This window comes from Eretmochelys imbricata, chromosome 24, assembly GCF_965152235.1.
Source record: "Eretmochelys imbricata isolate rEreImb1 chromosome 24, rEreImb1.hap1, whole genome shotgun sequence".
Taxonomy (NCBI): domain Eukaryota; kingdom Metazoa; phylum Chordata; order Testudines; family Cheloniidae; genus Eretmochelys; species Eretmochelys imbricata.
The window spans coordinates 20886737-20914698 of NC_135595.1; the positions used below are offsets into that span (position 1 = coordinate 20886737).

At 49.5% G+C, this 27962-nt stretch overlaps 1 protein-coding gene across 1 annotated transcript; it reads right to left on the bottom strand.

The window, feature by feature from the left end:
- Positions 1 to 6828: 6828 nt before the first annotated feature.
- Positions 6829 to 26426, bottom strand: PRDM9 (PR/SET domain 9). The gene is made up of 8 exons (XM_077840922.1): positions 26346 to 26426; positions 25761 to 25884; positions 25176 to 25280; positions 15023 to 15148; positions 14025 to 14296; positions 12444 to 12511; positions 11663 to 11853; positions 6829 to 8317 (listed from the first exon to the last, which is right to left on the bottom strand). Exons 1-8 carry the CDS (start codon positions 26424 to 26426, stop codon positions 6918 to 6920), a joined length of 2367 nt encoding a protein of 788 aa, XP_077697048.1. The 3' UTR covers positions 6829 to 6917.
- Between the last annotated feature and the right edge of the window lie 1536 nt (positions 26427 to 27962).

Sequence of the window (27962 nt, forward strand, 5' to 3'; positions counted from 1 at the left end):
TGGCCTGGGCCCTTCCCCTCTGCAAGGTGAGAGCTGAAGGGTTGGAGAACAAAGGAATCTGGTGACCTCCTGGCCCGGGAAAGGAACAAAGCCCAGAGGAGGAAGGACTGGAGGGAGTTTCAGTTTGGGGCTGGCTGGGGACATGGAATGAAGGGCAGACGTGGTTGTCTGACTCACTGCCCCCCAAAATGGACCCAGCCGAGAGGTCCCGTTCTCTGCACCTGCAAGCTCTGTTTTAGACCATGTTCCTGTATTTTAATAAACCTCTGTTTTACTGTCTGGCTGAGAGTCACGTCTGACTGCGGAGTTGCGGAGCAGGACCCTCTGGCTTCCCCAGGAGCCCGCCTGGGCGGACTCGCTGTGGTGAGCGCATAGAGGGGCAGAGGAGGCTGAATGCTCCGAGGTCAGACCCAGGAAGGTGGAAGCTGGGTGAGCTGTGTCCTGCAGACAGGCTGCTCACAGAAAGGCGACTTCCCCAGAGTCCTGACCGGCTTTGTAGGGAGCAGTTCCAGAGCATCGCCCAGGGACTCCGTGACACCCCCTGAGAATGCATGGATCATGACCCTTGCAGTTGAGCCCTCAGCCATGCAAGCCCCAGAATGGAGCCCGTGGGAAGTCCAGGTGTACCCCCTCATGGGGGCATCAGGGATCCCAGGAAAGGCCACCCACCAACCCCCATTTCTATTCAGCTCATACCAGGGAAAGCTCCAGTGCAAGTAAAACAGTATCCAATCAAGAGGGAAGCCAGAGAAGGTTTACAGGAAACTATAGATCGATTCCTAATGTATGGTATTCTCTGGGAATGTCAGTCAGCCTGGAACACTCCCATTCTACCCATACAGAAGCCTGATGGCACGTATCGGCTGGTACAGGACCTAAGGGCAGTCAATGAACGGGTTAAGACTCTGCACCCTCTTGTCCCTAACCCATATACCTTATTGGCTTCTATAGGGGGACAGTATACCCATTTTTCAATCCTTGATCTGAAAGATGCTTTCTTTACCATCCCAGTTGCCACCCCGTCACAGGAGATCTTCTCCTTCGAGTGGGAGGACCGAAAAAGGGTTAAAAAGCAACTTTGCTGGACAGTGTTGGCCCAGGGATTTAAAAACTCCCCCACCCTCTTTGGCCAGGCTCTGGCCAGGGACCTAGAGGAGTGGGATAATGAGGAGGCCCTCCTTCTGCAGTATGTAGATGATTTGTTAATTGCCACTGTGGGCCAAACACCCTGCCTTAAAGCCACCGTGAGCCTCCTGAATTTTACTGGACTCCGGGGATATCAGGTAGCACGGAGTAAGGCTCAAATTGCCCTCCCAGAGGTACGGTACCTCGGGTTTCACATATGGCAAGGGGAGCGTCAGCTTTCAAGCGAAAGAAAGGAAGCTATCTGTCAAGTTCCTACCCCAAGTAACCGTAAGCGGCTCAGGGCATTTCTGGGTATGGCAGGGTTTTGCAGGATATGGATCCCAGAGTTCGGACTGTAGGCTAAACCCCTGTACGACTGTGTAAAAGGAGCAGATCATGACCCCTTCTATTGGACCCCAGAGGCTGACAGGGCATTTAAAATCCTGAAAAGAAAATTGATGGAAGCCCCGGCTCTGGGCCTGCCGGATCTCTCTAAGCCGTTTCAGTTGTATGTACGTGAACGAAGGGGGGTGGCCCTAGGAGTGCTCACACAGCTGTTAGGAGCATGGAGACGTCCCGTGGCTTATTTTTCTAAGCAATTGGATCAGGTTGCAAAGGGTTGGCCGGCATGTTTACGGGCGGTCGCAGCTACTGCCCTATTGCTTGAGGAAGCGGAGAAGCTAACATTGGGAGGGGTTATGCAAATCTATACTCCCCATATGGTCCGAGCCTTATTGGATGCAAAGGGAGGGCTTTGGCTCACCCAGGCTCGGATTGCTCGGTACCAGGCTAAGCTGTTAGAGAACTCTGAAGTCACCTTACAGCCTTCCCCCTCCCTTAACCCAGCCACCCTCTTGCCAGAAACAGAGGAACAGAAACATGACTGTTTAGAGATCATAGATGCCCAGTACTCCAGCCGTCCGGATTTAAAGGATGTACCCCTCCCAAATGCAGATTATGAGTGGTACACTGATGGTAGCAGTACTGAAATAGATGGGCAAAGGAGGGCGGGTTATGCTGTTGTGACCCTCCATGACACTGTGGAAGCTGAAGGTTTGCCTGCTGGGACCTCTGCCCAGCTTGCCGAACGAATAGCCCTGACCCGTGCACTTGAACTGTCAAAAGGAAAGCGGGTCAACATTTTTACTGATTCAAAGTATGCTTTTGGTGTGCTGCATGCTCATGCTGGCCTATGGAAGCAAAGGGGAATGCTGACAGCCCAAGGCTCCCCAGTCAAGTACGGGCCCCAAATCCTCCGGCTCCTAGAAGCCGTACAACTCCCCTCGGAAGTGGCGGTGGTACAATGTAAAGCCCATCAAAGGGAGGATCAAGATGTGGCCAGAGGTAACGCCCGGGCAGATAGAGAGGCTAAGCATGCTGCCACCCTGCCATCCCCTCAGGCTGAGATCGCCCATATGCATGCCCTTATCCCATCAGTAGGGGAGCTTCCAACCCCTCAGTACTCTGGGGAGGAGAGACAGCTAACCGACAAACTCGGTCTCCGGGAAAAGGAGGGATGGCTCCATTCCCCGGAAGGGAAGGTCCTCTTACCAAAGGGCCTGATCCGGCCGGTACTGCAGAAACTACATCAAACCACTCATGCTGGCAGGGAAGCACTTATCCAGCTAATGGGAAAATACTTTATCACTTCCGGACTCCGCCCCCTGGCTGCCCAGGTACAAGCGGACTGCTTAGTCTGCCAAAAGAATAACCCCCGACCGGGACATCCTGTGCCACCAGCTGCCCTAGAACCCACTCCGGGCCCCGGACAAGTGTGGCAAATAGACTTTACTGAGTTTCCCCGGACCCAAGGGTTCAAATATCTCCTTGTCATAGTGGATCGGTTCAGCGGATGGCCAGAAGCCTTCCCATGCCGTAACTGCACTCCCAGAACAGTGGCCCTCAAGGTTGTTAAGAAGATCATTCCTCACTTTGGACTCCCCCTGTGGATGGAATCTGACAACGGGACACACTTCATGTCAAAAATCATCCAAAGCATCTCACATGCCTTACAGATCCCCTGGAAACTCCATACGCCCTGGAGACCGCAAGCCAGTGGGGTAGTGGAGCGTACCAATCAGACCCTTAAACGGCATCTCTCAAACGTGTGCCAAGAAGCCTCACTGCGATGGCCTGATGCTTTGCCCCTCGTCCTACTCCGTATCCACGTTCTCCCAAAGGGTAGATTAGGGCTCAGTCCCTTTGAAATTATGTTTGGAAGGGCATGGCCTATGAATGGCACCCCGGTTCTGTCAGGGGAATGGGAGTTGGGTAATGTTTTTTTGTCTCAGTATATGTGTTCCCTGTCTGCTGTTCTCTTGTCTCTTCACAGGTATAGCAAGAATTCCCAGCCTCTCCCCTTGGACTCTCCCGTCCACTCCTTACAGCCCGGTGACTCCGTGCTTGTTCGTACCTGGAAAGACGAGCCTCTCCAGGAAAAGTGGAAAGGACCCTATACCGTCCTGCTGATCTCCCATACAGCGGCAAAGATCGAGGGACACAAGAACTGGATCCATCACGCTCGTCTGAAGGCAGTACCCGCCCCCTCGTCAGCAGGACAGTGGACCGTCCAACCTGCTGACTCCTCATCTAGTAACGATCTCGGGCTAAAGCTACTGTTTAAAGACACAAATAGCGGGCACCTTAATGCTAAAATGGGCCCACCCAGGTACTGGAGACCCTGGGTTGGGAAGACTCTGGTGATAATTAATTGGGTAACATTGTTATTCTCTGTATTGGTATTTCCAAACTGTGCATATCGGGAGCATAACTCCTTTGTTTCGCTTGCGCACCATGTTGCTATTTTAACAAACCAGACTGATTGCTGGGTATGTGCTCCAACTCCACTGTCCCCCAAAACGGGAATGCCCCTTGACATGCTGCCCTTGACCCTAGCAGAATTAGCCGCCACCAAAGAGCAGGAAGGAATGGACTCGCCGTTCTGGAACAAGACCTCTTTACAGCAGGCCACCTATCAGGACCAGGCGTATTCAGTTGCAGTACTCACTGAGGGAGTGTTATGTTTTACCCGAAGCCAATCTGATCACTATGGGCATCCTGTGGGAAAGAGCTCCTGTGTTATTACACGTGGGCTGATGGGTATTGGATAAAGACCAAAAGGGGAGGCCAGCAGTGTGGGTGTAATGGTTCCTCCCCTTTTAGGGAAACTCTTACAAATAATCTTACCACAGAAAAGGGGTTTGGAAATATAACTTGCCGTCCAGTTAATATCTCCAACGTAGCAAGCCAATGGTGGGTTTGTAGTGGTCCCTATGGCGAGTGTAATTTGAATGGCACAATTAGAAACGCCCCCACTTGTACCCAATCAGGAGGATGGGATGCCCCCCTAGGGGCATATGAACTGGAAAAGCAGCCTTAAATATCCCAGGAATCCCCTTAAGAAACAGTCCTTACTGGGCCCTACAGGGTCACTATTTTGTATGTGGCCGAAAGGCTTACAAGGTGCTGCCAGCCAACTGGACAGGTAGCTGTTATATAGCTCATGGAGTTCCTCATCTTTCCATAACTGCCACGCTGCCCAAAGGAAAGATTAGAAATGCCCGAGACACCTTTGTTGAGTCACGAGAAAAGACCCTGCGGCGACTGACTACGGCATTGGAGGGCAATATGAAGAATTCCCTCACAACCGAGAAGCTGGTAGGGTGCTCTGTACTGGGAATAGCGCCACTGGTTTCCGGGCCAGCCATGGCAGGCATAGGCCACCATACTATAAGGCTGCAGATGGTACTTGAGAAGGTGGCCTTAGAGTTAGAGGACTCGGTTAGCAATTTAGGGTCAGCAGTAAAAACATTAAATAAAGAGGTACAGCAGCTCAGGACGTTTTCCCTCCAAAACAGGCTGGCTTTGGACTATCTCTTGGCATCCCAAGGAGGGGTTTGTGCCCTCGTCGGGCCCTGATGTTGTATATATGTAAATGATAGCAGTTATGAGATCTATGAAAAGGTGGTACAGGCTGAGGCCCATGCCCGAGCCAGAGCACAGGTTGCCTATACTGCCCCCGAGAATGATTGGTTGCAAACCTTGTTTTCAGGCTGGGGTTTGTCGTTTTGGCTTGGTGGTTTATTTAGCCTGTTATTGAAACTTCTCTTTCCTGTATTGCTTGTATTACTGGTATTGTGCTGTGCAGTCTCATGCGTCAGGGCCCTTTTGCAAAAGTTAACAAGTAACTCTCTTCAGGCTATCACAGAGTGCTTATGCAAAGTCCTATTGTAAAGAAATAAGTAGCCCAAGTGAGAAAACTCAGAGCCAAGGCTGTTGAGTGTTCTCAAAGGGGGGAGTTGTTGGGGACACTGGGGCATGGCCACTAGGTAACTTGAGGGGATGGAAGACCACAAGTGTCGATGAAGCCCCCTTGCACTAGGCCCAGGTGTCCTTGGCTCCCCCTCCCGCCTGGAGGCACTCACAGCAGCTCTGCGTACTAGGCCCAAGTGTCCTTGGCCTCCCCGCCTGGAGGCACACACAGCAGTTATGCTGAGGATCTGCAACAATATGCTGGAGAGTCAGATTGCCTGCAACTAAGCAAGGCCAAACAGAGCAGATATGGAAGAACAATGCTGAATAAAGCAGCTTTATGTATAGTTTAACAAATGATACAGAGAACCAGGGAACTAGCTGGGAACTGGATTGGCTGGCTATATGGATACTTAGGGCAGCTTGCTATTGGATAAGTATGCTGGGAAAAAGGATGTATAAAAGCCTGTGTAACTTCCTGCTTTGGGTGCAGGATTTGAGATTTTATTCTCCCTGTACCTTTTTGCAGCTGCAAATAAACTTTTCTGCTTCTCCACCCCATTGTGATTATTGGGTGTAGCACACTGGGTAACGAACCACTCAAGCTGTTGTTCAGCCTCTCGGCACGAGGTGCCGGCAACATTAGGGATCACTGTGCAGGATAAGATCAGTCTCAGAGAAGCTCCTTTTATTAACACAGGCTTAAAGAAGAAATGCGGAGGGAAAATATCTTCAAGAGGGAGAGAATGAACGAATAGGAACAAAACATGAACAACAGAGTGTTAATAGGCAGGCAAGGCATTTCCAGCCTTAGGAGTGCATTGGTGAGAGCCTGAACCGAGCTCGAGGCACTGCCCTGCTGGTACCCATTCGGAGTTAGTCACCCCATCCTTGCCTTGCTCTCTTGAGCAATAAGGACCTCCCATCAGTAAAGTCTGACTAACCCATGCCAGGTGCTTGGCTCCCACTGCACTAGCCATAGTGTGAGACAAATGGGAGGGGGGTCCTGCGAAGGACCACGTGGAGGTCTTGTAGCAGGCCCGCCTTCCTCCCGCCCTGGCCTAGCCCTACCTTGTACAGTAGCAAGGCTGCAGCAGAGTGTGGAGAGGAGCTTAAGGAGATTACCGTATACTCAATCCTAGCAGCTACAGTAACTGCTTTAATTCCTGCTGCTCCTGGCCCACCTGTCTCCTGTGCTGCTCCTGTTGGCCACAGGCCAAGTCTCTTCTGGAGAGGCAGACCCAACAGGCCACTCAGGACAACAAAGAGGCTGGGGCAGTACCCAGCTTTAGTGAACAACAAAACCCTTCGCAAGTAGAAGAAGGATGCTTCTCTCCAGTCAGCCCAGGAGTGGAAAGGTGAAGGGGGTTACACCGACCACCGCAGTCAGTATGAAGCAAAGGAACCAAAAGCCCCCAAGGTTAAGGAGTCCATCAGTACAGCTCCCTGCTTTACCCAGAATCCCACATGATTGATACAGACCCCTCAGGTCAGTCAGCTGCCAGCTCTGACAGTTGTTTGGTCTGCAGGGTATTTCCCCTCTAGGTGTGAGTCTGTTGGTGGCAGGTCAGGTGTGATGGCTGCCTGAACCTCCTCCCACACTCCAGGCACTGAAAGGGCCTCTCTCCCGTGTGGATGCGCTGGTGTCTGGTGAGGCTGGATGAACGGCTGAACCTCCTCCCACACTCCAGGCACTGAAAGGGCCTCTCTCCCGTGTGGATGCGCTGGTGGCCGGTGAGGCTGGATGACAGGCTGAACCTCCTCCCACACTCCAGGCACTGAAAGGGCCTCTCTCCCGTGTGGATGCGCTGGTGTCTGGTGAGGCTGGATGACTGGCTGAACCTCCTCCCACACTCCAGGCACTGAAAGGGCCTCTCTCCCGTGTGGATGCGCTGGTGTCTGGTGAGGCTGGATGACAGGCTGAACCTCCTCCCACACTCCAGGCACTGAAAGGGCCTCTCTCCCCTGTGGATGCGCTGGTGGCCGGTGAGGCTGGATGACAGGCTGAACCTCCTCCCACACTCCAGGCACTGAAAGGGCCTCTCTCCCCTGTGGATGCGCTGGTGGCCGGTGAGGCTGGATGACAGGCTGAACCTCCTCCCACACTCCAGGCACTGAAAGGGCCTCTCTCCCGTGTGGATGCGCTGGTGTCTGGTGAGGCTGGATGACAGGCTGAACCTCCTCCCACACTCCAGGCACTGAAAGGGCCTCTCTCCCCTGTGGATGCGCTGGTGGCCGGTGAGGCTGGATGACAGGCTGAACCTCCTCCCACACTCCAGGCACTGAAAGGGCCTCTCTCCCGTGTGGATGCGCTGGTGGCCGGTGAGGCTGGATGACTGGCTGAACCTCCTCCCACACTCCAGGCACTGAAAGGGCCTCTCTCCCGTGTGGATGCGCTGGTGGCCGGTGAGGCTGGATGACTGGCTGAACCTCCTCCCACACTCACAAAGATAGGACTTCTCTCCTGTGTGGCTCTGCTGATGTCTAACCTGGTGCGATGGCCTGTGGAAGTTCTGCCCACACTCACTGCAGGAATACCACTTCTGTCTGCGACCGCCACCTCCCTCCTCCCCTGTTTTGCTCTGTGAATGTGGCTCCCCTATTGTGTCCCTCCACTGCTGTGGAGGCAGGTTTGACAGTAAACCAAAAGCCTCTCTACCTCCAGCACCTTCCCTCTGCCCTTGCAAGTGTGGTTCCTTTCCCCACGTGCCTTTGCTGAGGGAGCTGGGGTTTGGTGCGAGCTGCTGTGATGGTGGATTCCCCGGGAAGGAAAGACCTCTGGTTTTAGGGCAAGATTCCCCTCCCAGAGCACCTTCGTCTTCTTCAGTCTGCAATTTGGTAGGCAGGTGCTTACGCTTCAAGTGTTGGTGGAGGTAATCTTTGCTGCTGCAAGCCAGCCTGCAGCGAGGGCATGGATGGCAGTGTGGATCCTGCCCATGCACTGTCCAAAAAACAAACCAGAATTCAGGTAGGAAATGGCAATTGTTCCAACATGCTGGCCCTTCCAGAGACTTTGCACTACTATCCTGCCACATAGGAAGGGCCAAGAACACCAATTAGTGACACTCAGACTTTAGTTTTAGGATATAAAATAAACCGTTCCCTGTAGTACCAGACCTAATGTGGGACTCCTCCCCAGGGTTCAGTTCTATCCCCTGACAGTTGGCCAGATTCAGACCTAAAGCTGGGACAACTGTGCCTAGTTGTTCTAGGTCACTGCTATGAGTGTCATTTTCTTTTTCTCCTCTCCCAGCTGTTGGGGGTTCTGGTCCCGGGCAACTCCTCTGTCCCAAGACCAGCGGAGTAAGCCATGGCAAAGAGTTGTATCTATAAGCATTTCTGAGTTGTATCTCCAAGCATTTATGTCTACACTGGCACTTGAACAAAACTTTTGTCATTCAGAGGTGTTAACCCCCCCAAAAAAGACAAAAGTTTTGCCGACAACAAGCACCAGTGTGAACAGCGTGCTCCTGCAGACAATGCAAATGCTACTCCTTAGGGGTGGAAGTTTGCCAGCAGGAGAGCTGACAAACAGTGGCTATGCTGCACAACTTTTAGCAGCATGGGTGTTGCAATACAGGCATGTTGCTAAAAGCTGTGTAATGTAGACATAACCTATATTGCCCGTCCCTGTAGTACTTAAAACGAAAGGCAGACTGTCTCCTCACACTGGTGGCCCCCTGGAGCCTCCTTCCTCCCCTCACTGTGCGGGACAGGCTGTAGGCACAACCCCTGCTGGGTGTATCCCAGTGATGGGAGTGCACTGATCAGCACTCTGCTAGCTCTGCCTAGTCCGAGGATCACTGCGTGACCCTGGAGGCTCTACTGCAGATTTCAGTGGCAGTAGAGACATATTTCAGAGTAACAGCCGTGTTAGTCTGTATTTGCAAAAAGAAAAGGAGTACTTGTGGCACCTTAGAGACTAACCAATTTATTTGAGCATGAGCTTTCGTGAGCTACAGCTCATTTCATCAGATGCATACCGTGGAAACTGCAGCAGACTTTATATATACACAGAGAATATGAAACAATACCTCCTCCCACCCCACTGTCCTGCTGGTAATAGCTTATCTAAAGTAATCTTCAGGTTAGGCCATTTCCAGCACAAATCCAGGTTTTCTGACCCTCCACCCCCCCACACAAATTCACTCTCCTGCTGGTGATAGCCCATCCAAAGTGACAACTCTTTACACAATGTGCATGATAATGAAGTTAGGCCATTTCCTGCACAAATCCAGGTTCTCTCACTCCCTCACCCCCCTCCAAAAACCCACCCCCATACACACACAAACTCACTCTCCTGCTGGTAATAGCTCGTCCAAACTGACCACTCTCCAAGTTTAAATCCAAGTTAAACCAGAACATCGGGGGGGGGGGGTAGGAAAAAACAAGAGGAAATAGGCTACCTTGCATGATGACTTAGCCACTCCCAGTCTCTATTTAAGCCTAAATTAATAGTATCCAATTTGCAAATGAATTCCAATTCAGCAGTTTCTCGCTGGAGTCTGGATTTGAAGTTTTTTTGTTTTAAGATAGCGACCTTCATGTCTGTGATTGCGTGACCAGAGAGATTGAAGTGTTCTCCGACTGGTTTATGAATGTTATAATTCTTGACATCTGATTTGTGTCCATTTATTCTTTTACGTAGAGACTGTCCAGTTTGACCAATGTACATGGCAGAGGGGCATTGCTGGCACATGATGGCATAAATCACATTGGTGGATGTGCAGGTGAACGAGCCTCTGATAGTGTGGCTGATGTTATTAGGCCCTGTGATGGTGTCCCCTGAATAGATATGTGGGCACAATTGGCAACGGGCTTTGTTGCAAGGATAAGTTCCTGGGTTAGTGGTTCTGTTGTGTGGTATGTGGTTGTTGGTGAGTATTTGCTTCAGGTTGCGGGGCTGTCTGTAGGTAAGGACTGGCCTGTCTCCCAAGATTTGTGAGAGTGTTGGGTCATCCTTTAGGATAGGTTGTAGATCCTTAATAATGCGTTGGAGGGGTTTTAGTTGGGGGCTGAAGGTGACGGCTAGTGGTGTTCTGTTATTTTCTGCTGCAGTTTCCACGGTATGCATCTGATGAAGTGAGCTGTAGCTCACGAAAGCTCATGCTCAAATAAATTGGTTAGTCTCTAAGGTGCCACAAGTACTCCTTTTCTTTTAGTAGAGACATAGTGGCTTTGACCAGCCCCTCGCTACACCCCATCCTCCAAAGCCTTCTCCCACCTTTAAGCTTTTTTTTTTTTTTTTTAAATCTCCAAAACAAGAAAAAAAAAAGCCATCTGGTACTGGATTAATTTCTGAACTCTGGGATTCTATACAGTGAGGGTGATAGGTGGCTTTGCACCCACAGTAACATTTATGCTGCTTCTAGCCACCCTGTGCAGATCATCCGATAGCCAGTCAGAGAAACTCTAGCCTAGCTGCTTAGTTTAACTTTAAATACTGTTTTTAGTCCCAGCCTTCACCTCTTAATACAAAGCAGATGCTGAGGTCGGAGAGGGTTGGGTAATAAATCACACGCAGAGCAGGAGGGGCAACTGACAGTGTTTCAGCTGTTGCACTGACCTGCTGAGCAGTTCCTAGTCTTTGTGTCTCCTCATGAATCCAAGAATTTTTCAACCATTTTGATATCAGGGACCTGCTTGCTGCCTTCCTAAACTGTGTCAGGGAGATCCCAGCAACTGGTGCTAGCCCACAGCCTGGTCATTGAGAATCACTGAGCTAGAGGATTCCCCCCCCGGTGTGTGTGTGTGTGGGGGGGAGAGGTGGTGTCAGTAACTGAGCAAAAGGCAACTGAAGAGGGAGATTCAGGGCAGCAGCTGCTCTAAATTGGACCATCACCTAGAGCAGGGGTAGTCAATAGGCGGACTGCAGGCCAAATCTGGACCACCAGATGCTTTTGAATGGACCATGAAATCTTTTTACTTGTCATTATTGTTACTGCAATGTGAAAAAATGTTTCTCTGGAGTCTGGACCTTGGCTACACCTTGACCAAGAGACATGGACCTTGACCAAAACAAACCGACTACACCTGTTCTAGGGATAGCAGGAAGCTCCCATAATTAGACTCACTCCGACCACTAGTGGCAGGTGCAGCATCTCCTTTCACCAGCTTCCCTCAGCACATCTGCACTCAAGATGGGCTCTCTAGCATAAGCATTTACCCGTGGGCATTCATGACTGATGTCAGGATAAGAAATGAAAGTTCCTGGTTATTAGAAATTGTGTCATCTCAAAACAAGCCAAGGGAAGCATGTAGCTAGAGCAAGGCTACAGTCTGGTACCTTTGGGTGGTGCTGCGCTTTTCCATCTCGTGCCCCACTTGATGCCCAGCTCCTTGCCATATTCATCCCCGTACCAGACCAGAAGCTCACAATGGGGCAGGATGGCCCTGCACACTCTATAGTAGATTTTCCCACGATACTGGAAAGCGACAAGGTTCTGCTCTTCCTCATCCCTAGCACAGTTAACATACCTGGACAGTCACAGTTAGGAAAGTGATTTGTTAAATACAATGGTCTTCAGTCAGGGAAGTGCCAACCTGAAAACTAGGCAATCAAACAGTGAAATAACCACAATACTTCTGTATTTTCCTTAATAGGGATTAACAGGTTATTGGTCCATGCCAGGAGATTTCAGAGCCTAGCCAGTAACATCTGAAAGCTGCGTCAGGTGTTTTGGAAGCTCATCCACTCCCACTAAGTCTATGAAAGTGAGATGACTTGGAGCCAAAAAAAATCTGTACAACTTTTATAGAAAGGAAATTCTGATGAATGAAGCTTCCTCAATATGCTTCTCTGTGTCTGGGTATTGGAGGGCTAATGCTGTCTCTCTCCCTAACCAGGCGGGCACTTTGTTTTGGGGTTTGTGTTGCAATCTTAATGCTGAGAATATCATGTTGTGAATGCTAACAGGATTGGGTAAATAACTGCATGCTTAGTGATGGATTGGGTGTGCTGCAGCCTGTAAAAATGAATCCTGTGTCTTCAAACACCTGAAACACTGACTATCCCAGAGCTAACATTCTGTGATTGTACTGATGAGGATAGGAGTACAGGGACTTACCTCATCCAGTTGGCATTCGTTTCATCCTTTCCATCAATGTATACATACCAGTTTCTTCCCTTGGTGATCTGGAGTTGAACCAAACAAGACACACAGGAATCAATAAGGCATTCTCCATACAGAAAATATGATAAATAAGTGACAAGTTGTGACGAAGTGGGAATGTTCTTAATGTTTTCTCTGAATACTGTGTGGGTGCCTCAGTTTCCCCTATGCATTTAAGTATCTAGGTGATGGGATAAGGGTGTGTGATTGTTGCAGAGCCTTAGAGGGCCAGTGTGATGCTGTCTGCACAGAGAATGGCCGACACCATGTCTCCTGGCAACTGATGGCTTGGGCTCCTCCTCTGCAAAGGTGCCAACTGAAGGGGCTGGAGAACAAAGATCAGGTGGCCTCCTGGCCCAGGAAAGAGACAAAGGCCAGAGGAGGGGAGGGAGAGTTTTTAGTTTGGAGCTGTCTGGGGAAATGGAGGGAGGCCCAGATGGGGCTCTGGCCTCCCTGCCACCCAAGATAGAGCTGACTGAGGGGTCCTGTTCTCTGTACCTACAAGCTCTGTGTTAGACCATGTTCCTGTTGTCTAATAAACCTTCTGTTTTACTGGCTGGCTGAGAGTCATGTCTGACTGTGGAGGTGGGGTGCAGGCCCCACTGGCTTCCCCAGGAGGCCCGCCTGTGCAGACTCGCTGTGGGAAGCGCATGGTGGGGCAGGGGATGCTGAATGCTCTGAGGTCAGGCCAGGAAGGTCAAAGCCGTGTAGGCTTTTTGCCCTGGAGACAGTCTGCTCAGAGAGGAGGCTCCCCCAGAGTCCTGACTGGCTTCGTATGGAGTAGTTCCAGAGCATTGCCCAGTGACTCCGTGACACAAGTGTCGTGCTTTGGGTTCATTGTGTCCTGAACACAGCTCAGAAGAAATCCTGCAAGTGTGAATACACGCAGAACAGACAGGGCCAAACAGTGCTCACAGTGACAATCCCAATGAACTTAAGGAGGCTGCATAGTGTAACTGAGGCTTTGTCTACACTTGGAACTTTGTCAGCAAAACTTTTGTCATTCAGGGATGTTAAACCCCCCCCGAAGGACAAAAGTTTTACCAACGAAAAGTGCTGGTGTGAACAGCACTTTGTCAGCAGGAGAGCTCTTTCCAACCGACAAACAGCAGCTACAACATGCAACTTTTAGTGGCATGGCTGTAGCAGCACAGCTGTGTCACTAAAAGGTGTGTAGCGTAGACAAAGCCTGAGATCAGAACCTGGGCCTTCAAACAGTGTCTCCCAACAAACTTTGAAAGCTGAGCCTGCCACCAGCATCAGGAAAGTTAAAGCAACTGCACCCTGCTAGGAAAGTGCCATGTGTTAAAGGCCTAAACATATTAATGGCTACATTTCCCAAGCCCCTCATGCCACCTCCCTGACAGACACTGAGAAATGCTGATGTATCATCATACTAATAAAACATGAATTAATAAAACAGAGTGAGAGTTCAGTGCCAAGGAGCATACTTCCTCTCCTTCCTTTCACACTTTGATGAGCTAGAACATAGCACAGTGTTGTAATAGAAACAAAAGCGTCATGAGCAATTCATACCAGCCAAGAATAGCCGTTGTGGGCTGCCTCCTCCTCCTCTGTTATCCTTCCGTCGTATGGGCCAAAATGAACTCCAACCGGCAGGGTGTCTGCCTCATTCCAGACTCCAAGCCCCGCCTGTGGGATACTTGAAAGCCCAATTCTCATCCCTGGGGGCAAAGTGAGAGCTGCTCTCCTTTCCTGTCCTGTTTCTACTATTGGGTCTCTGATGAAAACTGGAGGGCCATGAACTGAACACTCGTCAATGAAGAATGTCAGGCAATCCTCACAAACTAGAGGAGGAAGAGAAACAGAACATTGACTCCATCAGTTAGTTTCTCAGCTCCATCTCCCCTATCTGCATACCAGACCATTAACCCCATCACACAGGCCCTAGTGCACACAGGTGGCTGGGTTACATACGAGATAGCTGCACTCCAGCTGCTGCACATTGGCTGAATTGAAGAGAGTCTGAAGTTTTTCCCCCCACATTTCCGAGGCACATTTTCAGAGAATTTCTGTCAGGTGGTATATTGCTTCCAGCAAGCACTCAGTGGAAAGTGGACACAGCAACCTGTTTAGCTATGCAGGTCGCTGTGAACATGTCACCCAATGCTTAGCGCTCTGCACTGGCTCCTTATAGAATAGACAGTCCAATTCCAGGTCTCTCCTCATATTAAGAGCCCTCTGTGGGAGAGAGTTACGTTCCATCAGAACAATGAAACTCTTGACCAAGAGGAGAGTTTCATGAGTTCAGGAGACAGAACTATCACAGGAGCTAGGCCAAGACTGTGGAACTCAGTGCCACAAGAGTTAAGGAGGACTTTCAGAATTAAATACAAAACTTTTATTTTGAACCACCCCTCCTCCAGCTATTTCTCCTGCATGGTTAATAGGAATAATCTGTATCTCTTTATTCCTTTTCTTAAATACTTTTAAGGTGCTCAGATACTATAGTGCAGGGGGCCATATAAGGAAAAATATTAGGGGCTCAAAGAGAAAGAAACCATGTGACTTACATAAGTAATCATCATCTTGTGGTTCACTTATTTCAACGTACACTTTTTTCTCTCTCTTTCGTAAGCTGTATGTGTTAACTTGGGAGCTCTGCCCTTGGGTTTTAGAAACTGCTAACCTCGGTAGATCTAAAAGGGGAATTATACTGAGTAGGTTAGTCTGTGCAGTACCAGAACTGATAGAAATAAATAGGCAATGGCATTTTCAGACCTAAATCTCATTTATATTGAGGCTGCTTTACACAGCAAAGTGGCTACAGAATATGTAAGAATCAGGCCCTTTGCACATGAAAACATATATAAATATGAGCCATACCACAGTTTCTAGGAGCTGAGCACTGAAAACCACTGCTGACTCTGACACTTCCTGACTATAATTGATTAAGCAGTGACACTGTCTCCTTAAATTTGTGTCTAGCTCACTGTCCTCTGATCTTAGTGCCAACAGCCTCAGGTGGGCTGGTATGCGAGAATTCAGACCCAAGCAAAACAGCAAAAAGAGGCCAGTCTGTTTCCTGATGACCATGCTTCGCATTGGCAAGATTGACTCAGGCCGGGTTAGATGTCTAGTGTTGGTTTCCTATGGCAACAACAGGAGTGCCATGGAGACTCACCCTGCCTTGCATCACCCAACAGTACCCTAAGCAACCAGTTGAAGGCAATCCCATCAGGTTGGTGGCTGTGAGCTTAGGTGCTGAGGGATGGACTCGGACTGAGAGCTCAAGGGAAAAGCAGCAGTAAGAATAGCTGTGGTATTGAATTGGACTTCACTATAATCAGAGATATTTCCATGTTTCCACAGATAATGAGATTTACGTGTCCCTCTGTAACCCCTGGCATGCAGAGAGCTCCTCCCACCAAATCTCATAGGCTGCAGACCTAATAGTCCTCAGAGCGACCATGAAAATACAGAGGAGATTTGCCCACATTCTGGGCTTACCAGTTTTCAGATCAACAACATTAGTGACAGGAATTCTGGTGCCCACATCTGAATTTTTGTCCAATTTCTCAGCATTGGTTTGATTTTCAGAGACTTCCTTCTCAGAGGCCTTCTCCAGCATTGTCTTTTCATTCTGCACACAAAGTCGTTTTCCATTACAATAATTGTACTGTTCTGGTTCTCTCTCCCCAGAGCCTGTCATGTGGAGAAACTAACATACAAAAGACTACAAGGAACAGATGGCCATGTAAAAATAGTTTGACCACTGCAGCAATGGAGTACCTTCTCCAGGTCAGACATGGCACAGCAGCTCTCCCCAAATGGCAACCCTGCTGACAGGTTTCAGAGTAACAGCCGCATTAGTCTGTATTCGCAAAAAGGAGTAGAATCATAGAATATCAGGGTTGGAAGGGACCCCTGAAGGTCATCTAGTCCAACCCCCTGCTCGAAGCAGGACCAATTCCCAGTTAAATCATCCCAGCCAGGGCTTTGTCAAGCCTGACCTTAAAAACTTCCAAGGAAGGAGATTCCACCACCTCCCTAGGCAACGCATTCCAGTGTTTCACCACCCTCTTAGTGAAAAAGTTTTTCCTAATATCCAATCTAAACCTCCCCCACTGCAACTTGAAGCCATTACTCCTCGTTCTGTCATCTGCTACCATTGAGAACAGTCTAGAGCCATCCTCTTTGGAACCCCCTTTCAGGTAGTTGAAAGCAGCTATCAAATCCCCCCTCATTCTTCTCTTCTGCAGGCTAAACAATCCCAGCTCCCTCAGCCTCTCCTCATAAGTCATGTGTTCTAGACCCCTAATCATTTTTGTTGCCCTTCGCTGGACTCTCTCCAATTTATCCACATCCTTCTTGTAGTGTGGGGCCCAAAACTGGACACAGTACTCCAGATGAGGCCTCACCAATGTCGAATAGAGGGGGACGATCACGTCCCTCGATCTGCTCGCTATGCCCCTACGTATACATCCCAAAATGCCATTGGCCTTCTTGGCAACAAGGGCACACTGCTGACTCATATCCAGCTTCTCGTCCACTGTCACCCCTAGGTCCTTTTCCGCAGAACTGCTGCCTAGCCATTCGGTCCCTAGTCTGTAGCGGTGCATTGGATTCTTCCGTCCTAAGTGCAGGACCCTGCACTTATCCTTATTGAACCTCATCAGATTTCTTTTGGCCCAATCCTCCAATTTGTCTAGGTCCTTCTGTATCCTATCCCTCCCCTCCAGTACTTGTGGCACCTTAGAGACTAACCAATTTATTTGAGCATAAGCTTTCGTGAGCTACAGCTCACTTCATCGGATGCATACTGTGGAAACTGCAGAAGACATTATATACACAGAGACCATGAAACAATACCTCCTCCCATCCCACTCTCCTGCTGGTAATAGCCCATCCAAAGTGACCACTCTCTTTACAATGTGTATGATAATCAAGGTGGGCCATTTCCAGCACAAATCCAGGTTCTCTCACCCCCCACCTCCAAAAACCACACACACAAACTCACTCTCCTGCTGGTAATAGCTTATTCAAAGTGACCACTCTCCCTACAATGTGCATGATGTCCATTTTTATGGCTGATTTAGAACAACGTTTCCTCAGCTCTCGTCCCCTAAAACCCCTACTCTACTTGCGCTATATTGATGACATCTTCATCATCTGGACCCATGGAAAAGAAGCCCTTGAGGAATTCCACCATGATTTCAACAATTTCCATCCCACCATCAACCTCAGCCTGGTCCAGTCCACACAAGAGATCCACTTCCTGGACACTACAGTGCTAATAAACAATGGTCACATAAACACCACCCTATACCGGAAACCTACTGACCACTATTCCTACCTACATGCCTCCAGCTTTTACCCAGACCACACCACACGATCCGTCGTCTACAGCCAAGCTCTGCGATACAACCGCATTTGCTCCAACCCCTCAGACAGAGACAAACACCTATAAGATCTCTATCAAGCTTTCTTACAACTACAATACCTACCTGCGGAAGTGAAGAAACAGATTGATAGAGCCAGAAGAGTTCTCAGAAGTCACCTACTACAGGACAGGCCTAACAAAGAAAATAACAGAACGCCACTAGCCGTCACCTTCAGCCCCCAACTAAAACCCCTCCAACGCATTATTAAGGATCTACAACCTATCCTGAAGGATGATCCAACACTCTCACAAATCTTGGGAGACAGGCCAGTCCTTGCCTACAGACAGCTCCCCAACCTGAAGCAAATACTCACCAACAACCACATACCACACAACAGAACCACTAACCCAGGAACCTATCCTTGCAACAAAGCCCGTTGCCAACTGTGCCCACATATCTATTCAGGGGACATCATCACCCTGAATTCAGGGGATAACATCAGCCACACTATCAGAGGCTCGTTCACCTGCACATCCACCAATGTGATATATGCCATCATGTGCCAGCAATGCCCCTCTGCCATGTACATTGGTCAAACTGGACAGTCTCTACATAAAAGAATAAATGGACACAAATCAGATGTCAAGAATTATAACATTCATAAACCAGTCGGAGAACACTTCAATCTCTCTGGTCACGCAATTACAGACATGAAGGTCGCTATCTTACAACAAAAAAACTTCAAATCCAGACTCCAGCGAGAAACTGCTGAATTGGAATTCATTTGCAAATTGGATACTATTAATTTAGGCTTAAACAGAGACTGGGAGTGGCTAAGTCATTATGCAAGGTAGCCTATTTCCCCTTGTTTTTTCCTACCCCTCCCCCAGATGTTCTGGTTAAACTTGGATTTATGCTGGAAGTGGCCCACCTTGATTATCATACACATTGTAAGGAGAGGTTTCAGAGTAACAGCCGTGTTAGTCTGTATTCGCAAAAAGAAAAGGAGTACTTGTGGCACCTTAGAGACTAACCAATTTATTTGAGACCATGAAACAATACCTCCTCCCACCCCACTCTCCTGCTGGTAATAGCTTATCTAAAGTGATCACTCTCCTTACAATGTGTATGATAATCAAGGTGGGCCATTTCCAGCACAAATCCAGGTTTTCTCACCCCCCACCTCCAAAAACCACACACACAAACTCACTCTCCTGCTGGTAATAGCTTATCCAAAGTGACCACTCTCCTTACAACCTGAAACAAATACTCACCAACAACCACATACCACACAACAGAACCACTAACCCAGGAACCTATCCTTGTGTGCGGAGGGGCGGAGGGTGAGAAAACCTGGATTTGTGCTGGAAATGGCCCAACTTGATTGTCATACACATTGTAAGGAGAGTGATCACTTTAGATAAGCTATTACCAGCAGGAGAGTGGGGTGGGAGGAGGTATTGTTTCATGGTCTCTGTGTATATAATGTCTTCTGCAGTTTCCACAGTATGCATCCGATGAAGTGAGCTGTAGCTCACGAAAGCTCATGCTCAAATAAATTGGTTAGTCTCTAAGGTGCCACAAGTACTCCTCTTCCCCCTGCTGACAGTCGCTCCATCACTGCAGAAATCTCTCTTCCCATAACTTGGCCTTCTTGCCAGGTCACACTTTAGTCCACCCCTTCCAGGGCAACAGAAAGCCCAACATCCTCACCAAAGGATCTTTGGGCCTCCAACATGAGGCCTCTGGTCCTCACATCTTTACCTCAAAGTTTTCCAGTGTCCTTGTCCCCTCCTCTGGGCTCATGACACTTTACCAGTGGCAGCTAGGGGAGCCTGGGCCCTTCCACTACACCAGGTCCCAGCCCAGGAACCCTAGCCCAGGGGCAGGGAACCTACAGCCCACAGGCTAGATCCACCTCTTTGTTTAATTTCATCTGGCCCATGGCAAGTCTCAGCACCACGGGCTGGAAGCCCTGAGCCTCAGTGCCCCCCCATGAGTGCCTGCTCGCCCCACCAGGGGTGGGAAGCTTTGGCACCCCCCCCACAGGGCTGTATGTGGCCCACGATTGATTTTTTTCTGTGAGTCAATGGCCCGGTGATAGAAAAAAGGTTCCCTAGGCCTGCTTTAGCCAGTGGTTCAGTTCTACTCCTTGTTGCTGCTGGTTCCCTGGACTCCTTCCTAGCCAGCCTCTCTCAGGCTTGGCCTTTTAAGGCCCTTAGTCTGTTCCTCCACAGAGCCCCATCCAAAGTACTCTCTCCTCTTCCTAGCAGTCTGACTCCAAATCCCTCCCTTCTTTCAGGACACACCCCCAGTCCCTTCTCCTCTCCATGGCTCCCTTCTCCCCAGCTGCTTACCAGCCTCCTCTATTCCCGCTAGGATGCCAGGGCTTAGATTATTCGCCTACTTGGCCTCTACCTTACCACCTCCTTAATCCCCTAGAACGATTATAGACATTCACTCTGCGAGTTGCTTCCTTTCTTTATCCTAACCAACCTGCTTTTGCCCAGCTGGGCTTCATGATCAGCCACACCTGGCTCTCCCTCCAGGTGCACCAAGGTAATATAACTCACCCCTCAGGCCCACATTAATCCATTCAGGGCCAATGTGGGGTTCACACCCCATCACAGGGCCTCATACAATTTGACTTGAATATTCTCTTTGGTGGCCTTTGATAATCCAAAGGGGATATATGGAGGGTGAGAGGCAAGGAGCAAGTTATCTACAAGGCTTAAAATACAGATATTTACCTATTGACCTCTTCACTAAGGTGATTTGATATTTGCCTAATCTGATACTGTGTCTACTGTATAAAGCCAGTCAAAAGCTTTTAAATAAAATTTTAGAATGGAAAAATGGTCTTTGTGTAAAAAAACAACAACAAACAAACAAATAAACTGTTTCACAAAAAAGTTGACTTTTCCATTTTTTGTTACATTGTTCATAACATTTTAATATTTTTTTGAAAATGTTTTTGAAATTGTTACCCAAATAGTTAGTGAAATGTTTCCATTTTTCAGCCAGCTCTACTTTGGAATAAAAAATTCTGTGCTCTATCATCGTAAGACCCTCTACCAACCAGTAGGGGGCATATCAGTCTTGCCAGGAAGTATTCTGTCCCAATGTTACAATCCTGATGTAACTGTTGATGTTGCTCTGGACTCCCATTCCGGCAGAAAGTTTGTGGCTTGCCTGTATTAGACATCTCCCCTCTGAAATTTGCCACGTCAAGAAGCAGCCTTGAAGTGAATTTGTTTCTATCTGCAATGTGTTTGAGTCCAGTGGCAGAAACTCAACAATTCCACTGAGATATTCTGAAAAATGATCCTCAGTCTTAAAGCTTTTCTTGGCCTTTTATATAAATGCTTTTTTCTCCCCTTCCCCATCTTGTATATGCATTCTATTGGTGTATATAACTATTTTTACAATCATTTGATTGAGGTTCTGGGTTTTAATTATTACATTTAACATTAATTATTTAATTGATAATTGTGGTCCAAGAACCTCTTTGTGTCAACTGGCAGAGGACAGAGGGGGCATAGAGTATTACAGGGATCCCTGCGACAAGTATATACACCATAGTTCACAAAGAGTAGCATGCAAGGTCTCTACCAGGTGCCAATAGGTAGATCATCATAATCATGAAAGGTATGTAAGGATAATATTTAAGAAGTTAGGTACCTATACTGGAAATTATGTTCTTAATGCCTTGAAGTTAAAAGCAGGTCACTGAGCGGTGACAGGCCTCAGACAAGCTCTGTTCAGGCAGGGTCCGAGGCCCTAATCTCTCTGGCCAATCATGTGTGTCTCACAAGGTACATCTATTTGCATACGGAGCCACCAGCCAACCAAGATTGTGAAAAAGACAAGGGATCCCAAAATCGAAGGGACACAGCAGGAGAGCATCTGGTTTATGAATGAAGATTAAAGGACTGTTTTGCTATATTTGGGGCTGCATATCCGGCACCTAGGGACAAGCTGATGGAGCAGCTTGTCTCATGAAAAGGGGATCACAGCTGACCTGATTGAAAAGTGCTGGTGATCAATACTTTATTAAAGCTGAGGGTATCTTGTTAATTAAGTCTAGGCTCTAAAAAGCATGTTATGATTTTATCTGTAACCATTTGTTTCCAATATTTCTACTTGCTATCATTTGATTGAACTTGGATTTGTTCTCACTATAACCTCTGCTGCATGTTAAGCAGAGCAGTGATCTGAGGTGTAACTGGTAAACTGGGGTGTCCTGTGCCTTTGGGAACAGCTGTGACTGTGACTACTGTGAGTGGCCAGTGGAACAGGGGCTGCATGCTCCAGGGGGATGCACAGAGGGCTTGGAAAGTGCCTATCTCTGCCTGCAGAGGGACAGCAAAGCCTGCATAGGCTGAGAGGGGAGTGCTTGTGGTGCCTGGGGCTCCTGGAATCAGGGAGCTGATCCACAACAAGTACAGACAAGATTGCCTCATGCTAAGAGCAGGTGGTAGTGAGGTGCCCCACAGCCCTTGTACCCCTAGGAAGTGTCATAATAATTATTTCATTATTAGTTGACTCAGCAGTATAACTAGCACATAAAAAGCACTTTTCATGTCACTGTAGAGGCATTTGTTAATTAAAAATGGGGTTCACCTCCTCTATAAGATTCCTTATCTAAGCAAAAAGTACTTAGTAAGCTTACTTGACTGACGTTCTGCCTTTTCTTTTTTTCCTGTTTCATACTGCCAGATTTACATGGTGGCCTGAAGGTTTTAACTGTAAGTGTAAAACAAACAAACAAACCAAACACGTTCCCAAATGCTGCACGACCAACATTACCGAAATTGTAAGTGTCACAGGCAGGAAGCTGCCAGCCGTTTCATGTTCTGACTTACTGTCACAGAATCACAGAAATCAGAGATAGAGAAGCTCTAAGGAAGTCGTCTCAGCCCTCCCCAACCACTACGTAGCTGTTACAATATAACTGGTTTCACTGTGCAAGATAACAATTTAACAAAGCAAGGTGTAGAGGTCAGGATGTTAGGTTAATGCTTTGTTATGTAAGAAACTGCTATTCACTCATCATAAAATTATTTAATATTTATAAATAACATACAGCGTGAGTGCTTGAAGCAGCCTTTGACTTAGCAGCAGTTTGAATCTATCTGAACCCATAAGCCCCAGGGTGTCACAGAGTGGTTCAGACCCTTTGAACTTCTCTGTACATGTTCCACATTTCATGCTGCCTCGCTGCTGATACAGGATGTTTGTGAATAAAAAATAAACTGTTCACTTTTTAACCTGAATGCCCCAGATTAGAGCAAGGAGAGCCTCAAGTTGCAACCCTTGTGGTAAATTAAAGTGTCATGTTAAGGAGCTCCAAAGTGAATCTTCTCCAGTTCTCCACAGCTAGAAGGGTGAAAAGAGCAACATGAGACCTTTGAGGCTGGTACTATGTGGCAAGGAGCTGATTCCCCCAAGGATCTTTCAGTCATTGGAGATGCCCAGTAATGATATCTCATTAAAATGTAGCTCACGAAAGCTCATGCTCAAATAAATTGGTTAGTCTCTAAGGTGCCACAAGTACTCCTTTTCTTTTTGCGAATACAGACTAACACGGCTGTTACTCTGAAACCTGTCATTAAAATGAAGAGTCACTTCTTTGCTCTAAGAAAAGGAGGACTTGTGGCATCTTAGCCCTGTCTACACTAGGACTTTAGGTCGAATTTAGCAGCATTAAATCGATGTAAACCTGTACCCGTCCACACGATGAAGCCCTTTATTTCGACTTAAAGGGCTCTTAAAATCGATTTCCTTACTCCACCCCTGACAAGTGGATTAGCGCTTAAATCGGCCTTGCCGGCTCGAATTTGGGGTACTGTGGACACAATTCGACGGTATTGGCCTCCGGGAGATATCCCAGAGTGCTCCATTGTGACCGCTCTGGACAGCACTCTCAACTCAGATGCACGATTGTTTGCCGTTGCTCTGACGCAGGGAGGGGCGACTGAGGACACGGCTTACAGGGTTGGCTTCAGGGAACTAAAATCAACAAAGGGGGTGGCTTTACATCAAGGAGTATTTCAGGCAGGACTTCACGGAGGGTTCCAATAAGAAATGGTGCACCTAAGTTATTGTTCTTATTGGAACAAGGAGGTTAGCCTGGCCTCTGATTGATACATGGCTAGATTTACCTCGCTGCACCTTCTCTGTGAGTGACTGCAGTGTGACCTAGAGGAATGAGTCCCCTAGACAGGGGAGGGGGGGAAGCAAATGAGTACAAAACAAGTCTGGTCTATTTCTTGTTTTGATCCACTCCATCTATCTTTTACATCTTTGGCTGGCAGCAGACGGTGCAGAAGGACTGCATGCCATCCACATCTCATGGCTGCTCGGCAGAAGATGGTACAGTACGACTGCTAGCCATCCTCATCTCTTGCCTGCCCAGCAGAAGATGGTACAGTACGACTGCTAGCAATCCGTATCGCCTGCCTGCTCACCATAAGACGGTTCAATAGGACTGACTGCAGGACTAAAGAGAATGACCTGGTCAAGTCACTCCAAATTTAGTCCCTGCGCCGATGTCTGCCCAGGCGCTCCCAGCCGACGTGGCCAGGAGCACCTCAGACTCGACGAGGACGGCTACCAGTCGTATTGCACCGTCTGCTGCCAGAAGGCAATGGGTTGCTGCTACTGTGTAGCAATGCCATACCGCGTCTGCCAGCACCCAGGAGACACATGGTGACGGTTACCTGAGCAGGCTCCATGCTTGCCGTGATATGGCGTCTACACAGGTAATTCAGGAAAAAAGGCGCAAAACGATTGTCTGCCCTTCCTTTCACGGAGAGAGGGAGGGAGGGAAGGGGGGCCTGACAATATGTACCCAGAACCACCCGCGACAATGTTTTAGCCCCATCAGGCATTGGGATCTCAACCCAGAATTCCAATGGGCAGCGGAGACTGCGGGAACTGTGGGATAGCCACCCACAGTGCAACACTCCGGAAGTCAACGCTAGCCTCGGTACTGTGGAAGCACTCTGCCGAGTTAATGCACTTAATGCACTTAGAGCATTTTCTGTGGGGACACACACACTCGAATATATAAAACCGATTTCTAAAAAAACGACTTCTATAAATTCGACCTTATTCCGTAGTGTAGACATACCCTTAGAGACTAACAAATTTATTTGAGCATAAGCTTTCGTGAGTTACAGCTCACTTCATCGGATGAATTCCGATGAAGTGAGCTGTAGCTCACGAAAGCTTATGCTCAAATAAATTCGTTATTCTCTAAGATGCCACAAATCCTCCTTTTCTTTTTACGAACACAGACTAACACGGCTGCTACTCTGAAACTTCTTTGCTCTGTTACCTAAAGGTTTTGGTGTCCAGTCTTCATCAGACTCAGAGTCGTCTATGATGGGGTTTGCGGGACGTCGACCACGACACATAAATGCAGGTTTCGGGGTAGGAAGGCCTAACAAAGAAATCCATTATAAGCAATAACAGCTGACATGATCTGAGTCTTGCTTATGCAGTGACACCCCTTCCCACACCTTGCACTGGGAATACAGGCACGGGAACCTGGTGGCAGTGCCATGTGTCCTAATCTGGAAGACCTGTGAGGCTCGCCTGGCACCTCAGGACTCCTACTGCCAGGCCAGAGGGCTTGCAGAAGCCTCAAATGCCTACAAGGCTCATCACAGAAACAGCAAATGGAGAAGCCAGGACATTCACCTAAGCCTAAGGTCTGAAATGGGAGGTACAGAGTGTGAGTGTTTTCTATACTGGATTTATACTCTGGCTTCTCTCTGCCCCAAAGACACAAACTCTCAATGTCTCTTCCCTCCCAAAACGAGGGAGGAGACTTAAAGGAGGACTAAATACAACATCTTCAACTCTCCAGCTGCTTGTGCCACTTGGAGTTGCCCTTTTCACCCCCAGCTGGCCCTCTCACCGAGTTCAACCATAAACTCATAGTTCCGCTTCATGTTCCTGTAGCGGGTTTTCTCCCAGTCTCCCATCTCTGCCCATTGCTCCTTAGGGAAATAGATGGACAGCTCTTTGAATTCATCTTCCACCTAGTCAAGTAAAGAAAAGTGTCACAGGTGTGTTATGTTCACTAGTCACTGTCCAAATTTTCTCAACAAAAGGGAACACCTCCTTCCTTCCCTGTCCACCCACCCTAGAACAATAGCAGCAAATCTCTTGGGCAGAGAAATGTGTATGGAAATTGGCCCTGTGCAGCATCTCATCTCCTACCTTTTCCACTGACTGACCATTTGGAATGGAAAAGTGAGGGTCTAATTTTAAATTAATCTCCTGGGCCTGATTATTATCTCTGGCCAGGAGACAGGGAGTGATGGTGCTGGGGATCTCAGCCCCACGGCTCTTGCCTCCCAAGGCACAGGGGCACGTGCTCCTTCCCCTGCAGGTGGAATCCTAGATGCTCTCCCTTCCTGCAATGGGGAAGATGAGACAAATTTCCCAGCTCCCCATGGGGGTCACCTGCTCCCAGCAGCTGCTCCCCTGGGCTCCTCACCTTGGAACTCTCCCCTGCTTTCCTGCTTTTCTGCTCTTTCCTCTTTTCTGATGCTCTCCCTTCTCCAGCATTGTCACTCATGGTGCCTGACAATTTGTCCTGCCACCCCAGTAAACTCTGTAAGGGGACAATGAAATGAGGGTCCAACAGGTGTCTCTTCCCTTTCTGGAGTTCAGCCCCTTTTGGGATCTTTGGGGTTCAGCCTGAATAGCAGTCCTCCTGCCTCACAGGCTCAGCTCAATTTGGGATCTCCTGCCTCACAGGCTTAATCTAGTTGGGGTCTACCCCCATCATCCCATGCAGCTCAGCCCAGGTTGGCGTCTCTCCCCTCTGCCCCGGGGCACAGCCAGGGTTGGCATCTCTCCCCTTGACCCTCAGGCCAGCTTGGCGTCTCTCCCCTCGGCCCCTGGGGCTCAGCCCGAGTTGGCGTCTCTCCCCTCGGCCCCTGGGGCTCAGCCCGGGTTGGCGTCTCTCCCCTCGGCCCCTGGGGCTCAGCCCGGGTTGGCGTCTCTCCCCTCGGCCCCTGGGGCTCAGCCCGGGTTGGCGTCTCTCCCCTCGGCCCCTGGGGCTCAGCCCGGGTTGGCGTCTCTCCCCTCGGCCCCTGGGGCTCAGCCCGGGTTGGCGTCTCTCCCCTCGGCCCCTGGGGCTCAGCCCGGGTTGGCGTCTCTCCCCTCGGCCCCTGGGGCTCAGCCCGGGTTGGCGTCTCTCCCCTCGGCCCCTGGGGCTCAGCCCGGGTTGACGTTTCTCCCCTTAGCCCTGGGGCTCAGCCCGGGTTGGCGTCTCTCCCCTCGGCCCCTGGGGCTCAGCCCGGGTTGACGTTTCTCCCCTCGGCCCCTGGGGCTCAGACCAGGTTGGCGTCTCTCCCCTCAGCCCTGAGGCTCAGCCAGGGTTGACGTTTCTCCCCTTAGCCCTGGGGCTCAGCCCGGGTTGGCATCTCTCCCCTCGGCCCCTGGGGCTCAGACCAGGTTGGCATCTCTCCCCTCAGCCCTGAGGCTCTGGGGTCGCCCCCCACCCAGTGACTGGATTGGTCGAACTGGGCTGCACCAGCCTCTTCCCCCCAACCCTTTGCCTTGTTCTACCAGAGCCCGCCAAAACCTCTCGCCAATCATAGAGGGGCATCGGTATATTGTGGCCAATCATCGCGGGGCGAAAGGACGGCGGCCGCCAATCAGCGGGCAGCGCGGGAAAGAGACCTGGTCTCGCGCCCGGCAAAACGCGACTAACGGCTGGGGCGCGAGGCGAGGGGAGACGAGAGGAAAGGAAACCTGCCCGCCCCGCCCCGCCCCGCCCCTAGGCGAGAAGGGCGGGGCATTCCCTCCCCGAAGAGCCGGTCAGCCACGCCCACTCCGCGAGAGGCGGGGGAAGCCCTGCTCGGGCAGTTGGAGGAGAGGGGCATGGAGGTGGGAGGGGTCTCTAGGGGCATTGAGGGGAGTGGGATGGGGGAGGGGTTTCTGGGGTGGGATTGAGGGGAGGGGGTCAGAGGCGAGGGGTCTCTGGGGGGGTTTGAAGGGAGGGGTCTCTGGGGTGGGATTGAGGGGAGGGGGTTTGAAGGGAGGGGTCTCTGGGGGGGGTTTGAAGGGAGGGGTCTCTAGGATGGGATTGAGGGGAGGGGGTCAG

Coding starts and splice junctions, on each gene's coding strand:
- PRDM9 (XM_077840922.1), bottom strand. CDS start 26,426: ATGAGTGACAATGCTGGAGAAGGGAGAGCATCAGAAAAGAGGAAAGAG. Junction 15,149..25,175: donor CTGGACACCAAAACCTTTAG/GTAACAGAGCAA, acceptor TTCCCCTTTTAG/ATCTACCGAGGTTAGCAGTT. Junction 12,512..14,024: donor ACAACGGCTATTCTTGGCTG/GTATGAATTGCT, acceptor GTTCAACTCCAG/ATCACCAAGGGAAGAAACTG.